Source organism: Neophocaena asiaeorientalis, unplaced genomic scaffold, assembly GCF_003031525.2.
Source record: "Neophocaena asiaeorientalis asiaeorientalis breed wild unplaced genomic scaffold, Neophocaena_asiaeorientalis_V1.1 scaffold143, whole genome shotgun sequence".
In the NCBI taxonomy this organism is placed as follows: Eukaryota; Metazoa; Chordata; class Mammalia; order Artiodactyla; family Phocoenidae; genus Neophocaena; species Neophocaena asiaeorientalis.
This window is the reverse complement of record NW_020175536.1, coordinates 2262570-2286778: the sequence shown is the minus strand read 5'-3', so window position 1 is coordinate 2286778 and position 24209 is coordinate 2262570. Positions and strand designations below refer to the sequence as shown.

The 24209-nt window shown below is 45.1% G+C and overlaps 1 protein-coding gene across 2 annotated transcripts in view; it reads left to right on the top strand.

Moving 5' to 3' along the window:
* AMOTL1 (angiomotin like 1) overlaps nt 1-24209 on the top strand; it is a 132437-nt gene that overhangs the window by 83026 nt on the left and 25202 nt on the right. For both annotated transcript variants that reach the window (XM_024731311.1, XM_024731312.1), the window contains exons 5-7: nt 3673-3817; nt 5011-5100; nt 24058-24203. In XM_024731311.1, coding sequence (XP_024587079.1) covers nt 3673-3817; nt 5011-5100; nt 24058-24203 — 381 coding nt within the window. The remainder of the gene's footprint in view (nt 1-3672; nt 3818-5010; nt 5101-24057; nt 24204-24209) is intronic.

Genomic DNA, 24209 nt, shown 5'->3' with positions numbered 1-24209 from the left:
CGTTTAGTCGTAGTTCTGTCCTCTCCGGTCACACTGAAGGAGACTCATCTGTCTCCACCACGACAGGTATCGCTTTTTGCAGGAAATACATTGTCCAGAAGTATGACCCTTACCCTTTCTCTCTTGGTAGCTACAAGCACGTAACCTTGTCCCAGTTCCTGTCCGTCTGAGTATCTGAGACGGTAAACTATGCCGTCTTGGGGACGCTGCAGTTTCCCTTTATAGCGTGCGGACGGAAGTTCTTTTCATGAAAGGAAAGAATCCACAGCCAGGTGTAGTTTGATCAATGTCCAAGGCTGTCTTTAGGAGTCATAAATATAGAGTAAACAGTCAGTACTTTTGTCATAAGAAGGCACAGGTCTGGGGCTGTAGGGACTGTTTCTGCCCTCAAGTAACTGACAGTCAAATGAGAGACACAAAATGCATCAGAATTCCAGTCAGGTGAATACAACAGATGAAAGTACGTGAAATCAGATGGAGGGAAGTTCCTACGGGTGGCCTAGTTGAGGAAGGCATCCTAGTTGCCCTGGGCTTGCAGAGGTCGACACCTCAGGGTTTTTGGTGCCCTCAGCTTCCTTGGGGACTAGGTGATGCCTTCGGTCTAGATGGGGATGGTCCAACTGTCCAAAAACCAAGGCCACCTTTTACAGATGGAATTAGCGTAGAAATGGTGGTATGTTTTGGAGCCATCTCTTTTGAAAACAAAATTAAAAGGAAGGAGCATAATTTGCGGTAGAACTGTGAACAGGATTCAGGACATGCTGTTCTTTCTGCTGCCACATGACCAATCATTCATGTTATCTTTGCAAGAGATAGAAAGGCTTTGTAGAAATGACGGGACTGTGGAACAACCAACTCTGCTATGAGGAGGCCTTTGGGAACATCTCCTGGTGCCGAAGGGAGCCTTGGCGTTGGGCCCCTCCCTGGTTGGAGGCCACTGAGCAGAAGGCCTGATGCCCTCCAGCCTCTTCACCCACCTCTTCTCAGATGTGTCTTTTTTTTTTGGCCTCTCACTGTTGGGGCCTCTCCCGTTGCGGAGCACAGGCTCCGGACACGCAGGCTCAGTGGCCATGGCTCACGGGCCCAGCTGCTCCGCGGCATGTGGGATCTTCCCGGACCGGGGCACGAACCCGTGTCCCCTGCATTGGCAGGTGCACTCTCAACCACTGCGCCACCAGGGAAGCCCTCAGATGTGTCTTGGCTCCGTCTGTAACCTCCAGGGCATTGACCACATCCGGTCTCCTTCTTTAAGTTCCTGGGTTCCTGGCTGCAATGGCACCCCTGGCATCAGTCTGTCTCCTGGGTTCTCCTGCCTCGCCTTCTCCTGCAGTGTCAGCGCTCCCACCCTTGGCCCTCTGATCTTCTGTTGATCTCCCTAAGTGGTCTCACTCTGTGACTTCGTCTGTCATCTATGCACAGTGAAACAACTGCCCACCTGACTTTCAGACCCGTCTCTTTCCTACTAACTGTTCTGCAGGCACTTCAGACATGGTATCTCCAAAACCAGACTTTTGGTTTAGGTAAACCTGTTTCTCTTATCATTTATCTTGGTTAAGTCTTGTTACTCTGTCTTCTAAGCTATGAATGTCTGTGATTTCTTTCTCCCTTACCGTCCAGACCAGTCACGGAGACCTATTGATTCTACTCTTCAGTGTCTTTGGAATTTGTCCTTTTGGTTATCTGGGTTCATGCCCTTGTCCTGTCATTAAACTGTTTATGTTCGCTTCTTGCCTGGACTCCTTTCTCCTGCCTTCTCTCCCTACACCCACCCTGCAACCCCATCCTTTAATATGATCTCCATAAAACCTCAGGTGCGATTTATGCTTCTCTCCCCTCCCCAAGCTCTCCCCCCACACCCCAACAATTACGTTTGCCTGTAAAGTCCTTCCTTATGGCCACTTGCCCCTTGCTGTCATCCCCAGATGACCTGTCGTGTCAGAGACATGCACTTTCCTTCGTGGCTCTCTGTCTTGGGTCATTCCCTGTCTTCTGCCGAGAATGCCAAAGCCCTTTGGCCTTTTCTTTTCTGCTTGGCAAATTCCTGTTCATCCCTCAGGACTCATTTTAAATGGCATTTTCTCTGAAATCTTTTTTAAAGAAACCCCTTCTCACCCCTGCCAAATTAATAACTTTGTCTCTAGGCTACCATAGCATTAAATCACCACACCCCTTGTCACATTGCACTGTAGAAGCATATGTATCTGTATACAGGCCAGCTCTAGGCTGTGAGACCCTAAAGACCAGGAATTGTCTTATATCTGTTTCCTTGGCACCCAGACACATAGTAAGTGTGCAATAGGTATCTGTTAGGGTATGTATTACTTATAGGAGTGTCAGCAGGGACTTTTTGATCTGGGCAATTGGAGTTCCGTTAGTCGGGGTGTCTGCCTTATGGTGACAGCTCTCCATGGAGGCACCAAAACACGGTGCAGTTCTCTTGGTGCCCAGGGAGAGGCGCTAGTGTTCTCAACCCTGCCACTTTGCCTCTGATTCCAACTTTTGGTAGCCAGGTTTGCAGGTACTCTTTACGCTTTCTCCTGCATTTATGTTATACAACAATAAAATGGGATTTATTAATTTCTACTTTAAAACGTGCTGTTATGTTAGGCTCCTGTTATATCAGTTATAGCTACTTGTTATAGATTTATATATGCCGTAGATTAAAGGCTCTCCCAGTTACAGCTCTTGATTTCGTGAAATACAAAAAAAATATTGGTTTTTATCCCATGTCTTCCAACTCCCACATATAAAGAGGTTTTCTATGGTTTACAGTTAGATACAAATCCATTAGTCCTTTATATAGATAATTTCATAGACAAAGGGATAACAAGGCTAAGCGATGAAACCTCTCTTCGTGTGGATTTTATGTTCCTTTGGGGATGGGTAGGAGGGTCTCAGGAGAGCACTGTACTTGGAGTCAGGAAATTAGGGTTCTACTTGTGATCCTTTAGTTTTCCTGTACTTTAATATTTCCCTCACATTAACTAGGAAAAATAATAATAGTTGTAAATTGCCATACTTAATATAACGGTTTATGTTTATTTTATGTTTATTATTTTTTTTAACATTATATTTTATTTTATTATATTCTTTGGCTGTGTTGGGTCTTTGTTGCTGCATGCGGGCTTCCTCTAGTTGCATCAAGCGGGGACTACTCTTCATTGCAGCACGCGGACTTCTCATTGCGGTGGCTTCTCTTGTTGCGGAGCACAGGCTCTAGGCGCGCCGGCTTCAGTAGCTGTGGCACGTGGCTCAGTAGTTGTGGCTCGTGGGCTTCGTTGCTCTGCACCAATTGGGATCTTCCCGGACCAGAGCTCAAACCCGTGTCCCCTGCATTGGCAGGTGGATTCTTAACCACTGCGCCACCAGGGAAGTCCTAAGTTATGTTTAAATTCACCCCTTCCTGATATTTGTACCAAGAGACTATTACCAGGTGACATCAGATGGTCCCACCAGACTTGTGAGTCTGTAATTCACAGGATCCTAACATGGTGCTGGGAGACAGATGGGGGCGTGGTGAAGTCGGTTGCAGGATTTGGTAGACAAACTTAAGACACAGAAAGGCTGCATTGAAGATACAGCCTTCACAACTGGAGCATCCAAGAATCAGCATAGCTAAGGCATGGCGGGGAATGTCAGAAGTCTCACTTTCGTGCTGCTTCTTTCTTTCAGTTTGAAAAAGAACTTCAGAGAATCTCGGAAGCCTATGAGAGTCTGGTCAAGTCTACCACCAAGCGAGAGTCTCTGGACAAGGCGATGAGAAACAAACTCGAAGGCGAGATTCGAAGGCTCCATGATTTCAACAGAGACCTCCGAGGCATGTCAAGTTCACTCATGTTTTCTCTACCCTAAACGCCCCGTGTTGCTGACAGCCGGACTTCAGGCCCAAGTTATGTTACATAACCTTGTAAATCCCAAGCCCCTGGGAAAGGGGCACCAGAGAGCAGAAGTGTTCTTTTCACGTTGTAGGTTGTAGGTTGCAGCAATGAACCTGAGAAGTGACAACCTCTATACACGAGTCCCTGACAGGGAGGGAGTATGTGTGCAGCTCCTTCTTGCTTTAAAAGTACTTAACATGACTCGTGTTGTGAATGGGAATGTCTGAAAAGACCAATGTTCCATGCACAACCCTTGTCACATCAAGCTGAGGCATTTAGTTGCCTTCTTTGAAAGCCAACAGTTAACACTTGCTTGGTATATAGTATAGAAGGCAGAGTTAGACACATGTCCCTCTTGGAGAAAAAAAAAGCCCACGGTTGTGAAAAGAGTAGATATGTATCAACTTCCTGAAAGCTAGGAGCCCCCTGTTACAGGATCTTGGCAACCTCCAACATGCAGAATGATCTGACCCATGAAATTATACTTCACTTTCGGTCAGCCAAGCCATTTTTCAGTTCCCTCGTGTCAAAAGACTCAGTGTACTGGCAGTCTGTAGCTGGAACCTACCTTTTTTTTTTTTATTATTACTGCAAACCCTTTAGTCTTGGGTATTATGTAAGCTCAATAAAGACTTGTGAGGCTGAATTATTTAATTGAGTAGATGAAGATTGACCAAATGGCATAAGCAGACCTAGAACTCACTGAGTAGAATCTTCATCCGTTAGGTCATCTTGACTTGTTTCCTGGTATTTATTTAATTGTTATTTTTAATTTTTTGCTTCCCAGCTACAGAGGGCTGATGGTCAAGGTTAGACGAGGGCTGGGTTTGAGCTAAGGGAACTCAACCCCTTTTCGAGGACTCTGCTGGCCTTGCAGGAACCTGTTCTTCGCTGCCTGCCACCGGTGCACACCTTGCCATTAAACTGCATAAAGGCACAGTGTGGCGTCTGAGGACTTTTCTTTTTGATGTTCTGGAGCATCTTGTCCCCCCCCCCCCAAGAGTTGTTCAATTTGGGGCTCCTCCCTGGGCATCTCTCCCCACCCAGCTCTCGGCACCCAGGTCATTTGCCTGTTGGAGGATGACTTAAATGCAAGTGCATTTCTTTGTAATCGTTTCCTTTCTGTGCACAGATCGACTGGAGACTGCCAACAGGCAGCTGTCCAGCAGGGAGTATGACGGACACGAAGACAGAGCGGCCGAGGGGCTTTACGCTTCCCAGAGTGAGTCTCCATGCTTACCTATCCCAGCTGGGTAGTTTTAAAAACTGGGGGCCTGAGGAAAGAGAACCCTGTTAGTTTTAAGTAAGATTTGTGCTGCTTGCTTTTTGTTTGTTGATTTAACATATAAGCTGTTAGGCCGAAGATGAGACCCTCCTAGGTCTGCCAGAGACAAAGCCTAGGTTGATGTGTTAATTTCAGTAATGTTTATTCCGACCTCCTTACCTACAGTTTCTGTTTCTCCCTAATACCCTCCATGGGTATTATAGAGTATTTGCTGGCACTCGCCACTTGGTCTAAGGCACAGTTCTCTTTCCCCATGGAAAGGGAAGGAAGCCTGTGGTGGGATTTGCTCTTTTGTCACAGTCTGTGTGTGCCTAGGTTGAGCAGTTCTGGACCGGCTGCCCCTGGCATCATGAAGCCACCTAAATGTTCCCAGCACGTGTCTCAGTAGGTGACGCTCGCTTGCGAACCATTGAGCCCATTTCAGCCAGGAATAAAATGGCTTCCTGTGCCTCAAGATTTATTGGGAGAATATTCTATTAGTTTCACCAGAGACAAACGATAGAAGCAAGTGGGTTTTGAGAAACCATCGATTAAGGTTCGAATTTCTGCTCATTCATTCATTGTCCAAGTCAGAAATGTAAAAATCCAACTGGCTTTTTTGGGAAACTGTTTTTAGAAAACTGAATTCATTTCTCTGTCATAATTCTCAACAACATTGTGAGTTAAGTGCTCACAAACTGAAGACAGTTTGAACAACAAAAAATCCTGTGTTCAGACTCTGGCCATCCATTGTATAATGGCGGTATTCTGATGCTTGGGTCGCTCAATGCAGCTCTACATTTTCAAGGCTGGGAAACAATTGGTTAAACTTTCTAATTTCCAGTACTATTCGTTGGGGTTAAGCTCCTTTGTTTTCCCCAGATTCACTCATGATTGCATTCCATTTTGAGTCTCAGCTTCATTTTTTAAATTCTCTTTTGGCAAATGGACACTAATACAGCCTTGGGCTTTTGCATCAGATTCCTTTGCAGTCTTGCAGTTAGGTGAATTGGCCCGTGCTCCAGACTCATATACAAAGCTATGTATATCAGCGTCTTGAATTATTCACTTTCCTAACAAAAGTTATTTCTTCTCATGGGTGCAGTAGATTTACCATTTCATCTGAGCTTTCATTTGGAAAATGAGTCATCTGTACTATTTGCACTTGATTTTGACACCTTAATTTTGGGTGACGGTCCGCTTAGGTAGAGTAAGTATCTTTGTGGCAGTTATGTCAGTGACGTCACTTTGCTGATACTCTGCCTTCTTGTCAGGGGATATTATTTTGTCACTTAGTTTGGGTCAAAATGGAAACGTCAGTGAGTTTCATCTGATGGGCATTTGCTGTAACCTCCCAGCCTAGGCTGTGCTAACGGACTAATAGGTTTTGGTGTCGTGCGAGTTCGGAAATGTTCTCAAAGATTTTAACCTTCTGGCTCAAAGCTAAAACATCAGTAACGTAGGCAAAGAGGCCCCTCCAGCTTTACAGGGAATGATTTGTTCTGTGCAAACATACGCTGCTGTGTTCCAGAGGCGTAAACAAGAGAGTCCAGGGGCATTTTTCAACTGCTGAAATGTGCCTTAGTGTTGCCATGTAATGTAATTGCATCTTGGCAGGACATTTGAAGCAGGTTTGCTAGCTGTGATATCTAACTAATTTTTCAGTACCTGGTCTTTTCAGGACACGTTGTGCCTTCCTCACAGCTTTACAATTATTTGCATTAGCTTCTTGTCTCCTGGTGTAGCAAAGAGATGGACTTGAGATATTATTTCAAATTTACAATAGGTGTTTTTCTTAGTGAGTTGGAAGAACTCTTTGTATATGAAGGAAACTAGCATGTCCCCTGCCAAATATAGTGCAGATATTTTCCCCAGTTGTTTTTTTATCTTTGAATATAGAGTTCTTTATCTTACAGAAGATTTTTCAAGTGACTGTATTTATGCCTTCTAGGTTTTATGTCATACTTAGAAATGCTTTTTCCAATCCAAAATTATAAACATATTCACCTATGTTTTCTTCAAGTATGTTTATGATTTCATTGTTTGCAAGCCTTATATTTTAGAAGCCAATTAGAGAGGCACAGGAGGAGAGAGATTCACGAAGAACTAACCTGTAGGCAAGGAGACTAGTTAACAGATATTTTAGTATCTGGGCAAGAGAGGTAGAGGTCCTGAACCAAGACAGAAGTAGTAGTGGAGGGTAGGAGACAGATAAACAGGTGACAAATTAGTAGGATTTGGTGACCAATTGAATAAGGACAGTGAGAGAGAGAGAAAAGAGTGTGACTAGAGCCACTAGATGTGTGGTCATCCTTTACCAATAAAAAGCAGCAGGAGGAGGAGGAGTTGGGATTAAGTAACCAGTGAAGGTTTTTTTTGTTTGTTTGTTTGTTTTTTTGCGGTACGCGGACCTCTCACTGCTGTGGCCTCTCCCATTGCGGAGCACAGGCTCCGGACGCGCAGGCTCAGCGGCCATGGCTCACGGGCCCAGCCGCTCCACGGCATGTGGGATCTTCTCGGACCGGGGCACGAACCCGTGTCCCCTGCATCGGCAGGCGGACTCTCAACCACTGCGCCACCAGGGAAGCCCCCAGTGAAGGTTTGAGCATGTTGAGTCATCTCCTGCCCATAGCTAAGCGAGCAGGTGTAATAACAAAGGTGCAGACGTACCCTGGAGGCTGGTGATGGGTGGTGCTCTCTGTCAGGCTTTCTTTTTAGCACGTGGGCACAGAATGGCAGGCACAAATGGCTCTCTCTCTTCACAATTATTAATGTGTTCAATTTTTAGAAGCTCTATTTAGCTAAGCTCTGTTTAGCTTTTTAGAAGCTCTATTGTAAGAGTACTTTTCAGTGCCTAGTAATCATAGTTATGAACATTGGACACTCGAGAGGAGCCATCCTTTTCAAATGTCTTTTGAGATTCTAATGCTTGGCTAAGAGAGAGGCAGGTCTGACTGTATAGCAAATAGTGACTTCTCTGGCTCACGCCTACCAGGAGCTAAGGCTACGGTGGGAAGCCCCTGACAACCACCTTGGCCAGTGGAAAAGTTTGAAGGAAAGGGAATAATAACGTGTTTGACCTTTTTGCTCGGTGTTCAGGTTGAAGCTTGGAGTCCAGGTCCAAGAGCGCCCAAGGCACTCTTGCAGCAAGAGCGGTCGGGAGGACTTCTGTAAACTCTCAGCTAACGGAAGGGGAACATCCTTCCTGGCATGATTTCTAAATTTCCCTGCTGCCCAGAGTAGTTTTTCTTTAAAGAAACAAAATTCTGCTCTTTAGTTGGAGCCTGATGAAGGCCTGGAAGGACTGCCTTGGTCATTACCACTTAGCTCTACAAGTTGAAATGAACATTCAACAGGGCGATAATTGTGCTCCTCTCGGACGTGAGATTTGTCTGTATTAAAAATCTTGCTGATTGAAGTGCCTAGGAATTTGATGGCTCTGAGGAGTGTTTTTCCCTATCACCTCATGGCATTGTGTTTTTCTCTTTGGAGGAATTCAAAAATTTGTGCGTGTGTTTTCTGGTCTTACTTATTTGTTTTTCCAAATACGTTTGCAGCCAAACTGCTCCTTAAAAACAGCGCATCAAGCCAATTTCCTTTCTGATCTGGCTGAGTGAAACTGGGACTTCTTGGTCCTTCAGCTTTTTTAACTTACTGAGATTCCTAGTTTTCCCATTCACTTATTTGTCACATGTATGCGTGCGTGCTTGTGTACACACACACACACACACACACACACACACACACACCAGACACAGGCCACTGTCCACTAAACGCAGTGCCCTGGGAATGTCTGTCATCATTCTTAGCTCTGTCTTCTCCATAAGTGAAACGTTTTAACTGTTTCTTTCTGAAAATTGATAACTGCCGAGTTTCCATCACTAGTAGGTCAGAAAACCAAAAATAAAATATTAGCTGTGGGGAAACAAGACTGGCACAGCTGATCTTCTTATATTCTTGAGTGGAGGGGGAGCTGATTAGCTCTGGCACACTTGTATTATTCCAGGATGAAACCCAGTCATGTTACAGGATGGCCATCAACTTATCTCCCCACCACTACCCCGTTAGGATTCTTTAGGCCCCATGGATTCAGCATATTCGGTTAAACTGAAGTCTATGTAAGTCAGATTCTGGCTTTTGTTAAATGTCCCTGTCTAAGAAAATAAGGTGTTTTGGGCATTCATTTGTTTAAATTAATAAGTAATGGGTGTAAATCAGTCAAGACTAATTCATAGGATTTGATTTCCCTTATAATCCCCATGGGTTTAAAAATGAACCCCAAAAAAGTGTGGGACCACTCTATTAAAAATAATAGTAACTTGCCATTTTCAGTGTATCTTATAATCGTCATCTTACCCTTGAATTTTATCTTAGGTACTTTGATTTTCTGTCTCTTATAGAACATAAAAGAGACAAAAATAATTTCCTAAAAGAAAATCCCTCTGGTTTTTGTATTTCCTCTAAGGGCTTGTGTGAAACACAAAGCAGAAGCTACAATGACATAAACATTAATTCTGTTGACCTACATAGAGCATAAGGAGCTTATTCTGAATCCTCATTGGGTTTCATTACATCATGTTGTGGGTTTCTATCAGGCTTCAGTAGGAAGGAGAGGTTAGATGTTGTCACACGTGGATGCACTGGGCTTCTTCCTCCTCTGTGGGCCTGCTGGTGCTTGCAGCTCCTGACTCAGTGCGAAGCCCCTACTACAAGCACCTACTCTGCCTACATTCTCTGTGGGCACCATTCCTTTGCATGGATCTCCTTCACTGGGTGAGAGAACTATAGGCATTCTTTACCAACATCCATCCCCAACCCTCAGTAAAACCCTTTATGTACCTGGCACTCAATAAATGTTTATTGAGGGACTGAGTAAAAGTGGGAAATCCCTGTAACAACAGGCTTGAAATTCTCATATGGTGCATAGTATCAAAATGTTCATTTTAGCTCAATGTCTCCCAGTCATGTTGGGAGCTACCTCTGGTTTTGCTCAATTATTTCAAGATATTAGGCGAAATTATTAATGAACTACCTTCAGAATAAGAAGAAACTTAAAAATGCTTGATTTTTTTTTTTTTTTTGCCTTCCACCTTCCCCCTTTCCTTCCTTCCTTGGTTTTTCAAATAGGAAGCTATCCAGGTAAGGGAAATCTTCTACTACTAGGAACAGTAGTATTTTTTCATGAAAATGACTGCTATATGCTACAATATAGTTGACTTCTGGTTCCCTGACGCCTTCTCTTTACTCTGCTGTGGTTATGTTGGAGATGAGAGCTGGTTATGGTATATGAAAGTTTTTGTAGCAGCCGGCCATATTTTCACACTAACCAATCCATAGATCATGCCAGACACCACAGATCAGCTCCCGGGCAAAAGGGAAGGAATCGTCCACGAAGCCTGCCAAGGTGCATCTCTTAAACCAAGAAAATTTTCTTGCCCTAAATGAATGATTCTCCTTTGAAGGAGATGATCTTTTAGATGACGTCTATACTTGGTAGTACTGTGCGATTCTAGAAAGCAAAGGTTTTGTAGGCATGGGCTAAAGCAACTAATCTTGGATCAGTTACCGCATCTTCTGGTTCCTGGGCTCTCACTGACATGTTCAGTGACCTGAAGTTAGATGCTTAATCTCCCTGTACCTACATTTCCTCTAAAGAAATAGAGGAATAAATCTCCCCATTGAGCCAGCAGAGCTCTTCGGGCTAATCGATGATAGGAAATGCAAAGAAGACTTTATACCATGCATTTATTCTGCAGCACTCCTTCCTGCTCCTTTGCATTCTCCCTCCACCTTCTCTGAAAGGACCTGCCGGTTTTCAGGGTGGGGTCAATGGGCCGTGTTCCCAAAGAATGCCTGGGTGGTCCGCCGAGCCTTGCTGGGTTTGGAAGGCAGAGCATATGAGTGCTTAAGCCGCTTGATCAACCTTGACAGGCAGCACCAAGAAACTTCAAACCTCCATGACAACCAGCAGCGCACCCAGGCTGCCGGGCATCTGTTTATGTTCCATCAAATCTTCTCCCCGAGTGTGAAAAGTAATGTTCCTCCTTTTAGACCGATTTTCCGTGCTTAAAAAACCAGAGCCGATAGCAGAACGGTCTCTTGGTCATGTGTCGATATCCAGTGTCTAACAGGTGAACCTGACTTATGATTTTCACCTTGTTGGTTTTAAAATTATTTATTTGCTTGGCATTCCTGTTTGGGGATTGAAAAATCAAGTGTCTCGAACTTCATTACGCTCTGTGTTCCTTGCACTCATAGCTGGACGGATGGATGGAGGAAGCACAGACTGAAAAGCAGACTGAAACCCATTTGCATTTCATGTGGCCTCAGGGACCCCTCACTTTCGCTGGCAGTTCAGAGGCAAGAAATCCACGTTCAGGTGTCGGCTCAAATTAAATGGCAGTTACTCAGAGAAGGCTGCCTGAGATAGGATCCGGTCTTCCTTTTATATACTCTGCCAGTACCCTGTTCCCTTTGTAAACACTTGTCATATTGTAAATAAGGAATCGTTTGGATGATCATTTGCTCTCTTCCCGTACTAAACTGTCCACACCGCGAAGGCATGGACCCTGACCGTCATCCTCACCATCGTAGCCCCAGGTCACTGTGTTTCAGAAGCTGGCACAGTGCCTGGTGCTTAGAAGCATTTAATAAACATTTATTGGATGTTGAATGAAATGATGACCATTATCACGTATTCAAAAACCGTTATTGGCTACCTACCATGAATGCGCAGTGTTCTAGGCCATAGGTCGGCAAACTCTTTCCGTAAAGGGCGAGAATGTAAATAATTCTCTGCTTGGGGGCCGTAACTACTCAACTCTGTCCCTGTAGCCCCAAAGCCGCCATAGACGAGCCGTGGACAAGTGGCCTGACTGTGGGCTGGCTTTGGCCTGCAGGGCATAGCCTGTGAACCTCTGCTCCAGGCACTGGTCATGGAAGAGAAAGGGAAAGAAGAAACCCCAGCAAAAGGAGGATGGAAAATAAAGAACTTCGGAAGTATTTAGGTCTTATTTTGTAAATTGTCCTAATTAATAAATCGGGATATAACTGTTATTTTCTTTCCTGGGAGAGTTTCACGGTCATCTTTTACTTAATTCCTAATCGGCTGAGCGTGATTATTTCACATTAGATAAAACGAGACACATACAAATGCCGTCACAAACCTTAGTTAGCCCAGTGGGGATCCACAATTAGCTCACGATGGAGACAGGGCTGGGCAGGACAGCCCTGTGGTTAGCCACGGGCTAGTAACTGCCTGGGTAGTGAGGTCTCAGGGGGGCCTCTCCCAGCAGGGCCGTAAATCCTCCCATAAGCCTCCTGCTGTGAGATGATGTCTGCAGATCTTATATATCAGGGTTGGAAAGGACCTGAAAGGTCACAAGTCTGGTTACCAGCAATACACATGTCCTCTGAACCAGAGCTCATTAGAAGGCCATCTGATGGCCGTTGGGAGTGACAGAGTTTCCGGAGGCTGTTGATCTGATGGCTCAAAGTTTATCTTCAGGTGGAGTTGCAGGGGTGCTCCCTTGTAATCTAGCCTTCAGGTCCTGGTTCAGGTCATCTAACGGCAGTAACAGCTGCCGCCATGGACTGAGCACTTACTGTGGGCCAAGCACCGTGCTAACCTCTGTAGGTACACCGTCTCTGTTCATCCTCCAAGCAGCCCTGTGAGGGAGGTGTTACAGGTATTTAGTAGATCAGGAAACTGGAGCACAGGAAGGTTAAGTAACTTGTTCATGGTCATACAGGCAGGTAAGTGGAGAAGACAGGTTTTGAACCCAGGGCATCCTGACTCTGGAGAGCCACTTCCTGTGTACCAGGGAGGTGGGAAGAGGTGGCAGGGTTGGACTCCCCATGATTTTAGAGCTCGTTTAGCACGGCCTCCATGCTTCGTTAAAGAAGAAACTGTGACCAAGGATGATCAGATGATTTGTCCAAGGCCCCCTAGGTGCTTAATGCAAGACCATGACAAGAACACCTCCTTTTTCTTGTTTTCTCCTTCCCCTTCTCCAAAGGTCATCTCTGTTGGCTCTGGGGGTGATGAAAGCTTTCATATTTTTACCCAGAGAGGAATCCAGCCTTAGTAAGCGAACATAAATAATTCTTGTACTAGAAGTCTTACTGCAAATTATTTAGCCCAGTAATGTGACTTAATAATAATGTATTCAAGTCATCTCAAATGAGTGCTAACTACTGGAATGAACATTCTGTGTTTCTGACTTCTACATCTGTCTTTGAACCAGAGCCAATTATAATAAAAGGCCTTGCTGGATAATCCACTACAGATACAAAAACAAAAAAAACTGTCGAGACCAGCATAGAGTTTAGACTCTTAAAAGTTTTCTCAAAATGTCTATGAAATTAAACTCTTTGTTCTCTGGATGACAAGAATAAAAAATTAGCAGAACACAATGAGTAACCCTGTGGTATAATTTCTTACAATTAGTTTTTGAAATTATTTTTGGTTCATGAATTGGAGGGAGAACATACAGTTGTATCTTAGTGGAATTCAAGAACTTTGACAGGACGAAGTGTTTGCTTTAAGTTCAGAAAATTTGGTCTTGGAACCATTAAAAATAAGCTTGCATCTGCTACTAATTTTCTTCTTTCCGCCAAAGACCGTGGTTTGGTAGAAAGAAGAAGAATAAAAGGATCTGCTCAAAGCAAGTTACAAAAATGACAATGGGAGGGGTCGCAGAAGTTAAGGAAGGGAGAACATATAATTGCAGGTGATGCATTTCTTTCTCCCTGGTCAGTCGTAGACTGAGTCCCTTCTGTCCCAGATGTAACAATTTCCCCAGCATCAACTTCTATCTTTCAGCCAGGTTTTGGCATTAAGCCATATCTGCCCTTCAAAGGGCGCATTTAGAAAGCATCATTTTATTATACATATTATAATAATGCCTTAATTAAACCAAATATAGGTATATAATATATACCTATATGTACACACAATAAAGTGTACACATTTTAAGTGTACAGTGCCATGAAATGTGACAATGGCCACAGTCCAGCCCCAGCACAGGTGCAGCTCTGTCCTCTGCAGTGAGTGGCCTCTCACGCCATCTGTCGGCCTGCCTCACTTTTCACTCCTGTCAGGTCATTGCTGTCTGCATTATATCCAGGCTTCATGGCCGTTTTCTGCAGGGGCAGCCAGATTGTCTGGTAGGGTCTTACTTTGTCATACCTGGAAATAGACGTGTATGTTATTTACCTTTTTGTATTAAGAAAAGAGAAAGCAAAAAGGGACTTCTGTGGAGGTTATAGAAAGTGTAAGTTATCAGGTTTAGTTGTTAATCGATTCACGCGTAGGTGTACAGTCAAAATCAAATGCCCTGTGCATCCTGTATTTATGTGGCGTCTTTAATTCATTGCTTCATTTGTTATTATGCTGTCTGCAGTGACACAGAAGTAGCAGTACATTTTTACTTCAAGTTAAAAAAAAATAAAGTAGAAGGTTGAACAGTACATGTGGAAGCTGAGCTGGATGAATGGGTGTATAGTTTGCAGGCTACATATGTATAAATCTAGGCAGGTAAAAAAATACCTATGATTTATACTCGGGTGTATAAGTATAGTTTCTAAAATAAAAATGCAATATGGGGCTTCCCTGGTGGCGCAGTGGTTGAGAATCCGCCTGCCGATGCAGGGGACACGAGTTCGTGCCCCGAACCGGGAAGATCCCACGTGCCGCGGAGTGGCTGGGCCTGTGAGCCATGGCCGCTGAGCCTGCGTGTCTGGAGCCTGTGCTCCGCAACGGGAGAGGCCAAAGCAGTGAGAGGCCCGCGTACCGCAAAAAAAAAAAAAAAAAAAAAAAAATGCAGTATGAAGAATGAATAGATTAGAAAAAGTTATATTAAGAGAGCTTTTACTGGTATTCAAATAAATATTTTACCAAATCATACCTGAGATATTTTACATTTGGTGCTACAAAAAGTAGCACCTTGGGGTATTAAACTCACTTCCTGGATATTAAAGAGCAATGGATAGATTAAGTATGTTAAGACCAAAATGTGTTGTTTTCTTCCATTATTACTAGAAGATTTTGTGGTTCTGCTTTGTTACTTTCCAGTGATAAGCATCTGAAAAGGATCATTTTTGAATTTTATTTTAAATATCCAGTTAGAATTTGATCTCGTATCGATAGGATCCTCTTATTCAGTGACTGTTGCCTAAACTTGTCATATTTCTTTCTTCACATACGAAACACGCTATCTTAGATTCCTAAAGTCCTACAAAGGTAGAGGGGTTTAGACACATTATGAAGTAAGCCCAGTAGGAAGGATAAGTCAGACAGACATCAGTCACTGTACCTGGAGTACAAGCAGAATATGGTATAAAGACTCGTGAAAGAACTACTTTCCCCCAGCAAAGTGTACGTGTGCAGGTTCTCCCGTACAGGAGAGATCTGTTTTACTGAAGGAATCAGAAAAGCTTCGTGCAGTGTGTAGCCTTTAGGGTGGGCCTGGGAAACTAATTTGCATGTTAGAGTAATTTTGCTGCCATAATACTTTGTAAAAGGGAAAGTTTCTCTTTTCCTTTTAACTTGGGGCAACAAAGATTGAATAAATCCTTCACACTTCAGTCTTTGCCTCACTTTCTCGTACTGATTCATTTCTCAAAACAAATGTCTTCCCTACATTTTAACAATAGCCGTTTCCACAAATCTGTGTTTCTCTTGTAATGTCTGAACCACTGGCTTTCAAACTCAGAGCTCTTGTTTAAAAGGAAGCGTATCTGGAAGCCCAGTATGTAAAACGCACGAAACCCGAACAGATTTCTGGTTGAGACAGGGGTGCGTTTGTCAGAAGCCTCCTCCTTCCTACTTGGCCCACTGCATCCCTTTTCTCCTCTCTCCCCATCCTTCTCTCTCCCAGGGCTCTGCAGAACAGAGTCTGGTTGAACTCCCCTTCTTAATTTTCTTTATTACACAATTCGTTTTAAAACAGTTCACTCTCAGCCATTTAAAAACAAGCCCTGGCTGGAGTGTCCCTGTGTTTGTTAACAGACCTATTTAGTTGCCCACTCACAACCTTTGTTTCCCGTTGCCTGGAACCATGGCAACTTGCACATGCATACAGGGAAGGCAGAGCGCCCAACACCCTTTTCTGAAATAACGAGCTCCCTTACCTGAGAAACTTTATCAGCAAATTTTTAAAAGATAACAAAAAGCCAAACCAGGGGCGTTATGGGGTCAGCTTTGTATTCTATCGCTTTTTCATTTCCGAATGAATGAGTGTGGCTTTTAAAGGTAGGTCAGCTCTTGTGTTATTTTGTATCAAATAAACCTCATGTGAACAGATCACTCTTACACGATGTGAACAGTGCTCTGTTTGGATAATATTTGGGGGATCTCTTTACGGGTTTGTCAGTTTGACACTCAAACCGGGGTGAAGGGGTGAGGGCGGATATAAGAATGAGCTTCCAAGGGTAGCATGTCTTTGAGGCAGAATGAACCTAAATAGCTTTGCGGATAGCGAAGTAGTTGGAATACCTTCCTGTTGTCTTTCCACTCCCACAACCTCAAAAGAAAGGACTTCCGGTCTTCCCTGGTGGCGCAGTGGTTGAGAGTCCGCCTGCCGATTGGGGGGACGCGGGTTCGTGCCCCGGTCCAGGAAGATCCCACGTGTCGCGGAGCAGCTGGGCCCGTGAGCCATGGCCGCTGAGCCTGCGCGTCTGGAGCCTGTGCTCCGCAACGGGAGAGGCCACAACAGTGGGAGGCCCGCGTAACGCAAAAAAAAAAAAAGAAAAAAAAGAAAGGACTTCCAAGAGGATCTGACTTCAGTTACCCCATAAATCATAGCTGACCCTCGGAACAGGCTCCAGCAGCTGCTCAGAATTATAAGATATGGTGCCGGGATATGGAACTCAGGGCCAAAGAATCCTGAGGAAGAAGAAACAGGAGGAAACATTTTAGGAAGAGATAATATGGCAAGTAATTATTCAGACGTCTTTTCAGAAGAGGGAGTCCATTTTATCAGCATGGTGAAGTGACTAGTTACCAGAGTCAGTGCCATTAGTGTTGGTCAGCCTTGTCCTAAGGCATTACTATCAAGTCCTTTCTTGGTGGAGACGGGAATAGAGGTGTAAAGAAACAACAGAGAGTGTCTTAGTGATCTTTTGGTTACAAAAAGAAAAATCCAACTGGGCTAGCTTAGGCCCAGATAAGAGGAATTTTTTTTTTTTTTTTTAAAGAAGTATCTTTGTGTGTGAAGGAGGCCCCAGGCAGGACGTGTAGGCGGGCCTCGCAGGGGCCAGGAGCTGGGGGCCTGGGCTGGCCTGTTTGTGAGAATCAAGGGGCAGATGGTTTTGGGGGGGCTCAGTGTTGGTCCGTGTGGCTCTGTTTCCCGCTCTCCTTCTCACCGTGGACGCTCATCCATCTCTCCATGTCCATCTGCTTGAGTCTTCACTCTCCACCGTGTGCTTGCTCTGTTTCTCTAGTGCACACGTGGGACGTGCTCACTAGCCTCAGAGCTGGGCTGCCTCTCCGTGTCAGCATCCCCCTCTCGCCCAGAGGCTCCCCCTCACACGGTCCCAGACCAGAGACTGTAAGTGACTCTGCTTGGGTCACAGGGCCCTTCAGGTTTGATCCTGTCAAATGGGAGTGGTGGGTAGGGGAGGGTGAGCAGGGTTTTGTGATGCAGATGGGCTGCTCAGAACTTAGCTCTGTGAAGGGAGGAGTATAGTAAACCTGCTTCCAAGTGGAGTGCTGTCTGGGCAGCCACTGTGAAAGCTGTCTACTCCAGGTGAGGACACACTTGCCTCTTTTTTTTTTTTTTAATTGAAGTATAGTTAATTTACAATTTCGTGTTAGTTTCAGGTGTACAGCAAGGTGGTCCAGTTTTATATACATATATATATATGTACGTATACATATATAGTCCTTTTCAGATTCTTTTTTATTATAGTTTATTACAAGATATTGAGTATAGTTCCCTGTGCTGTACAGTAGGTCATTGTTGGTTATCTATATATAGTCGTGTGTATCTGTTAATCCCAAACTCCTAATTTATCTCCTCCTTACTACCCGCTTTGGTAATCATAAGTCTGTTTTCTATGTCTGTGAGTCTATTTCTGTTTTGTAAGTAAGTTCATTTGTATCATTTTTTTGCATTCCACATATAGGTGATATCATGCTATTTGGAGAAAGACCTCTCTTTCTCCAAATGCTTGAAATGCCTTCCAAGCCTTCTAGTGAATTAGTCACCCCTTGGTCAAACTGGTGGCAACCAGACTCCTCCGTCCCTCCAGCTATATTGGGCTTAGGGAAAAACTCATCAAAAACCCATTATATCAGGAAAGGCCTAGAAAATTAATACCTCCTTGAGAAGGGCCAGGTTACAGCTTTGCACGCCGCCATGAGCTCCAGCCATAAGTTGGAGCACTGCGTTAAAAACTAGCAGCACGGCGCACAGTGCCCTGACACCTCCACTGCCAGACCCCACGCCATGCTCCACCTGTTTCTCAACAGAGGTTACTGGGGTCCACCACCCAATGGTTCAGCTAGCAGTCAAGCTTAGTGCTCAGATAGTAATTGCAGAAACTCTTTCACCAGACCGTCCACTTCGAAGCTTACGCAGAGCTGGCAAAGAAGGGTAAGATGGAAGGGGAGCATCTTTAAATTCTGGGCCCAGTTCTCACTTCCATCCACTTCTGCTCTTTTTCAAGCAAAGAGACTAGCCTAGGGGTAGAGGCACAAAAGCGACTACCATTTGGCCTGTTGCAAGTATCATAGCTCATCTTGCTTCCGATTTTTCAGTTGTCAAGTGGAGTTGATATAAGGATTCAGGAAATGAAGTTCTGTTGTAAAACTGAAGGCACAGTGCCTGGGTGTCATGTGTCTTAGCTCTTGCTGTTTATTAAGTATCTGTTATGTGCCAGGCCCCGTAGTAGGTACTTTACAGGTCATCGTTTTCATCCTCATAACAGTCCTGCAAAATAGGTCTTGTTAGTTCCATCTGAGGAGATGGAGTCTGGAGAGGGGAAGTCACGTGTCCAAGGTGAACCAGTATGTGAAGGTGCCAGGATCACACCAGGTTGGCCTGGCTACAAAGCCCATGCCATCGCTGTGGTTTCCAGAATAAACTGTGTGCGAGCAGACATCCTCTGTGTAAATGGGACCGGAGCCATCAGGCTAAACAATGCCCTGCTCCACACAGTTGAGGGTAATTCGTATCCACTGAGTAAACAGACCACGCTGGGCAAGAGTTCCTTTGTGTCAACTTGCCTGTTCTAGGAATTCTCAGTATATACATTGGAGCACAGCCAAAAGTTCAGTGTGGGGCTGATCTTTCTTGAGATCCATCCCAAGGGGGCTTAGCTAATAAACAGACTGAAAGGACTTCCCTGTGAGGTGGTTTCACTCATGGGACTCACCCTTGGCATCTCCCAAGAGATAACTTTTCCCAGTGGTTCTGACACACCCAGTTCCCATGTCTCCAGGGAGTTAAGGGGCACAGTGACCCCCACCACATAGGCTCACTGCCTGGGCACCACCTCCTCCTCACACCCTGGCCTGAGGTCGGGGTCCTTCCTGCGTTGTCACAGTCCCTGCACAAGCATCAGTTAGAGCAGCTGGTCCCGTTGCCTTTGCCTATGTCCCTGACACTCTTCCCACCTGGCTGAGAGCAGAATGCTCCATCCTATGCACCATGTAGCCCAAGGATTTATCACAATTTTTCGACAGCAGCAATAACCTTGGCGTTATCATAGTTGACATTTACTGGGTACTTACTCTATGCACTTTGAAGTGGGTACTATTGTGATCCTCACATTAAAGGCAAGAAAACTGAAGCACAAAGACATCCGTTTACTTCATGTCACAAAACCATAAGTGGTAGAGCTGGATATGAACCTGGGAAGCTTGATTCTAGATCCATGCTTTTTTTTTTTTTTTTTTGCGGTACGCGGGCCTCTCACTGTTGTGGCCTCTCCCGTTGCAGAGCACAGGCTCCGGACGCGCAGGCTCAGCGGCCATGGCTCACGGGCCCAGCCGCTCCGCGGCATGTGGGATCCTCCCAGGCCGGGGCACGAACCCGTGTCCCCTGCATCAGCAGGCGGACTCTCAACCACTGCGCCACCAGGGAAGCCCTAGATCCATGCTTTTATCTAGTACTCTGTGATGCCTCCATGTAGCAGATGCTTAATTAATTAATATTTGCAAAGGGATACACATGAGGATTAATTGCTGTATTTTGAGATACATGATCTGTGACATACTTAAATTTGTGCCACAATGAGCTGTGTTACAATGGCGCTCTCCCACGCCCCCTGCTTCTGTTATTCTGTGGGTCTTCATCCCCACACGCTTGCACAGCAGAGACAGTATAGCGCCGTGCCTGTGAACATGCATTAGAGAGAGGCCAATGCCGGTTCTCGCTCTCCCACTGACGGGCATCACTTCTGTGGACACGTTACTTATCCTTTCTTAATGTCATGTTCCTCCACTGGAAGACGGAAATGATAATAGCGCCTACCTCACAGAGTAAACTTAAAGGAAATAATATAAATGGAGGAATTAAAGGGAATAATATAAGGCGCCATTCCTGGAACACAGTACCCATTCAACAGACATGAGCACGTTTTGTTATTATCACAATTGTCATGAACATCGTTTTTAAAACTTTGCCATCGAGAACACCGCTTCCTGTCCACGGACAAGGAGTTCTGAGCCAGTGTGAGTGACACTAACTGATACTGCTTCAGCCTGAGGTCTAAAGTCACCAAACTTAGGACAAAGATGTTTGGACCCATGAATTCCAGAGACCTGAAAAACATTCCAGAGCTAATGGATGGAGTCTTCGTCTGATACCCACATCTTTGTCCTGATGTGCGCCCTGTGAGGTTCAGGGAGCCTGGGCAGAGAAGGGAACCAGAGACGTCCAGGGTCAGTACCAGCCATCTGATGAGTGGTGGCTTCAGAGGTAGAGTGGACTGCTGCATAACAAAGGCTGTCAGGAGATCCCAAGGATGCTAAACGCTAACAAGAGCTGCCATCTATTATACCATTGGCAATGAACTTGGCACACAGTAGAGATTCATTCATTCATTCGTTCATTCCCAGGCCTGCCCACTGAGTGACTAAGTCCCGGGTGCCCTCCAGAGCTTGGACGAGGGCAGTGGGCACCACGCCTGTTCAGATGTTGTCCAAACCCAGGGAGCTAGTGCTCAAATGTCAGTATTTTGCACAGAAAGCGTGAAATGCTCTGGTCCGCCCTGGTGGCAGTGGATGGTGGGCCCCAGAGCCAGTGGGCTGCTCCTGGCCCATTTGTTTAGGCCTCTTACGTGCCCGTTCTCCATGCACTGGGAAGGAAGTTTCGGATGCAGCATCTCATGCCACTGAAAGGGAGAAGCGGGGAGGGCAGTTGGTCATTGCAGTGGGGTATAAGAGCCCAAAAGCAAGGCTCTCTTCTGGGTCAGAATCCCGGTGGCCTCGTTTTGTTTCCGAGAGGCGCCATTATTTCTAGGCATCACAGCCAATGCTCGCTTTACAAGTCCGCTCCTTCATTCTGTTCGTTCCGAAGCTTTTCCGTTGCGCCCTGTTCCCTTCAACATAAGCTCACAAAGCAAGGGCAGTGCCGTCCAGCGGGAAGGACGTTGTAGTGGCCATCAGGAGACCCGGAATCTGGCCCTGGCTCTGCCCCAGCTGGCGGGGCACCTTGGATGAGTGCCTTTGCTCCTGGGCTTTCCTTTCCTCACCCGGAAAACAAAGTGGGCAGAACTGGATGGGGGTGTTTCCTATGATCCCTTCCGGCTTTAAAATTGCGAGTTGTTTCTTGAGTATTGACAGCCTTAAAGTGTCTTTGCCTGTATTCAAAACCACATTTTCCCCCCCGCTCCTTACGGGCAGCGTTCTTTCTATTGCTTTAGTGCCCATAAGGCTGGTCCTTAATGTTTGATAACTCTTCGCTTAATGAATGAATGGCTATACAAGGAAATCATGAATGAGTGAAACCACTGTCACGTGCTCGTATAGCTCGCAGACTTTGGTTCTTGGTGTTTCAGTTTGGTTTGCTAGGAGGACTAGGTAACCAGTATGAGGCATCTGAGTGGTGTGGGCACAGAGGAATCAATTTCTAACTGTTGTTGTTGCCCTTACCCTTATAATTATACAGCCTGTTTTCTACAAATTTGGAAGAGTGTGCATAGGGTTTTGTAACCACCGTTTTTCAACAATGACGATTTTTTTCCTCATCACTAATATTCTCTTACTTAGCTTTAATGGGTGCATCCTGTTCTATTGTAGGGTTTACTGTAGTTTATTTAACCAATCCCTTAATCTTACACAGTAAGTCCATTCGAGTTTTTCCATATTATAATCAACATATCTAAATATTCTAAATTACCTTAAAAATAAAATGTACAGCCATAACTTATTTTATTACGCTTTGTTTTACTGCATTTTTTACAAATTAAAGGTCTGTGGCTACCGTGCATTTAGCAAGTCTCTTGGCGCCATTTTGCCAATAGCAGCCACTCCATGTGTCTATGCTATGTTTTGGTAATTCTCACAGTATCTCAGACTTTTTCATTATTATTATACTTGTCATGGTGACATGTGATCAGTGATCTTTGATGTTACTGTTTTCATTGTTTTGGCATTTTTTAGCAATAAAGTATTTTTTAATTAAGGTACATACATTGTTTTTTAGACATAATGCTATTATCGCACATTTAATAGACTACGGTATAGTGTAAACATAACTTTTATATACACTGGGAAACCAAAAAAAATCATGTGACTTGCTTTACTACGGTGGTCTGGAACGGAACCCGCAACTTCTCTGAGGCATGCCTGCATTGTTTTTGTAACAGGAGAAATGTTTTCAGTAAATGACACTGATCTCATGACAGCGTGGGCCCTGCCTGCTTAAGTAAATTGGTGGATGAGTCTATAGGAGAGCTGTGTGGAAGCCACTGTGAGGCAGCCTTTCCTCTCCATGTGCAGAGTGACAGTGATCACCGTCAGCTACAGTGTCACTGAATGAGAGGACAGCTGTTTCCCCACATCCAGAGCACTTTGTCTTTCTTCTCTTGAGCAGAACTAAGAGAAAAGGTGAGGCCGGGTCATATGCAAGAGGACCCAGACAGAGATAGGAGGCCCGGGTTGAAGCTCCCCTCTACCGCCTGGCCTCAGAGTGAAAGCTTAACCTTCTGCACCTTGGTTTATTTCTCTGTGAATGAGAGCGTTAGTATTATCGTTAGTATTGCCTGCCTTTCCATCACTGGTTTGGAAGGTAGGAGCTGGAGAGCTTGTGAGCCTGAAAGAAAATCATAGGTCCCAGGTTAATTTGCAGCCTTAAAGTAAATGTTGTACAGAAGTGAGTCCCTGAGAACACAGGGTCACTGGTTCTTTTTGTGCCGTTCATCTCTGGAACTGTGACCTGGACTATACCTATAGTTGACAGTGGTTTGTTTTTGTTTTTAACTTTTTTTTTTAATTAATTAATTAATTTATTTATGGCTGTGTTGGGTCTTCGTTTCTATGCGAGGGCTTTCTCTAGTTGTGGCAAGTGGGGGCCACTCTTCATCGCAGTGCGTGGGCCTCTCACTATCGCGGCCTCTCTTGTTGCGGAGCACAGGCTCCAGACGCGCAGGCTCAGTAATTGTGGCACATGGGCCCAGTTGCCCCACGGCATGTGGGATCTTCCCAGACCGGGGCGCGAACCCGCGTCCCCTGCATTGGCAGGCAGACTCCCAACCACTGCGCCACCAGGGAAGCCCAACAGTGGTTTTTGAGAAAATCCTTGCTTCACACACCACCACTATGAATAGGGAGCAAAGGCAGTAATTCAACCCTCTACTTTTTGTATGCTTTTTTTACTTTTAATCCTTGCCAGATGTAGACTGGCAATGAGCCCAGAGGGTGAGTGCCTTCTGATAGAGGTCGTTTTGTTCCCATCTTCCTTCTAGACAAAGAATTCTTGAAGGAAAAGGAGAAGTTAGAAATGGAGTTAGCGGCAGTGCGGACCGCGAGTGAGGACCACCGGAGACACATCGAGATCCTGGACCAGGCTCTGAGCAACGCCCAGGCCAGGGTCATCAAGCTGGAAGAGGAGGTGAGC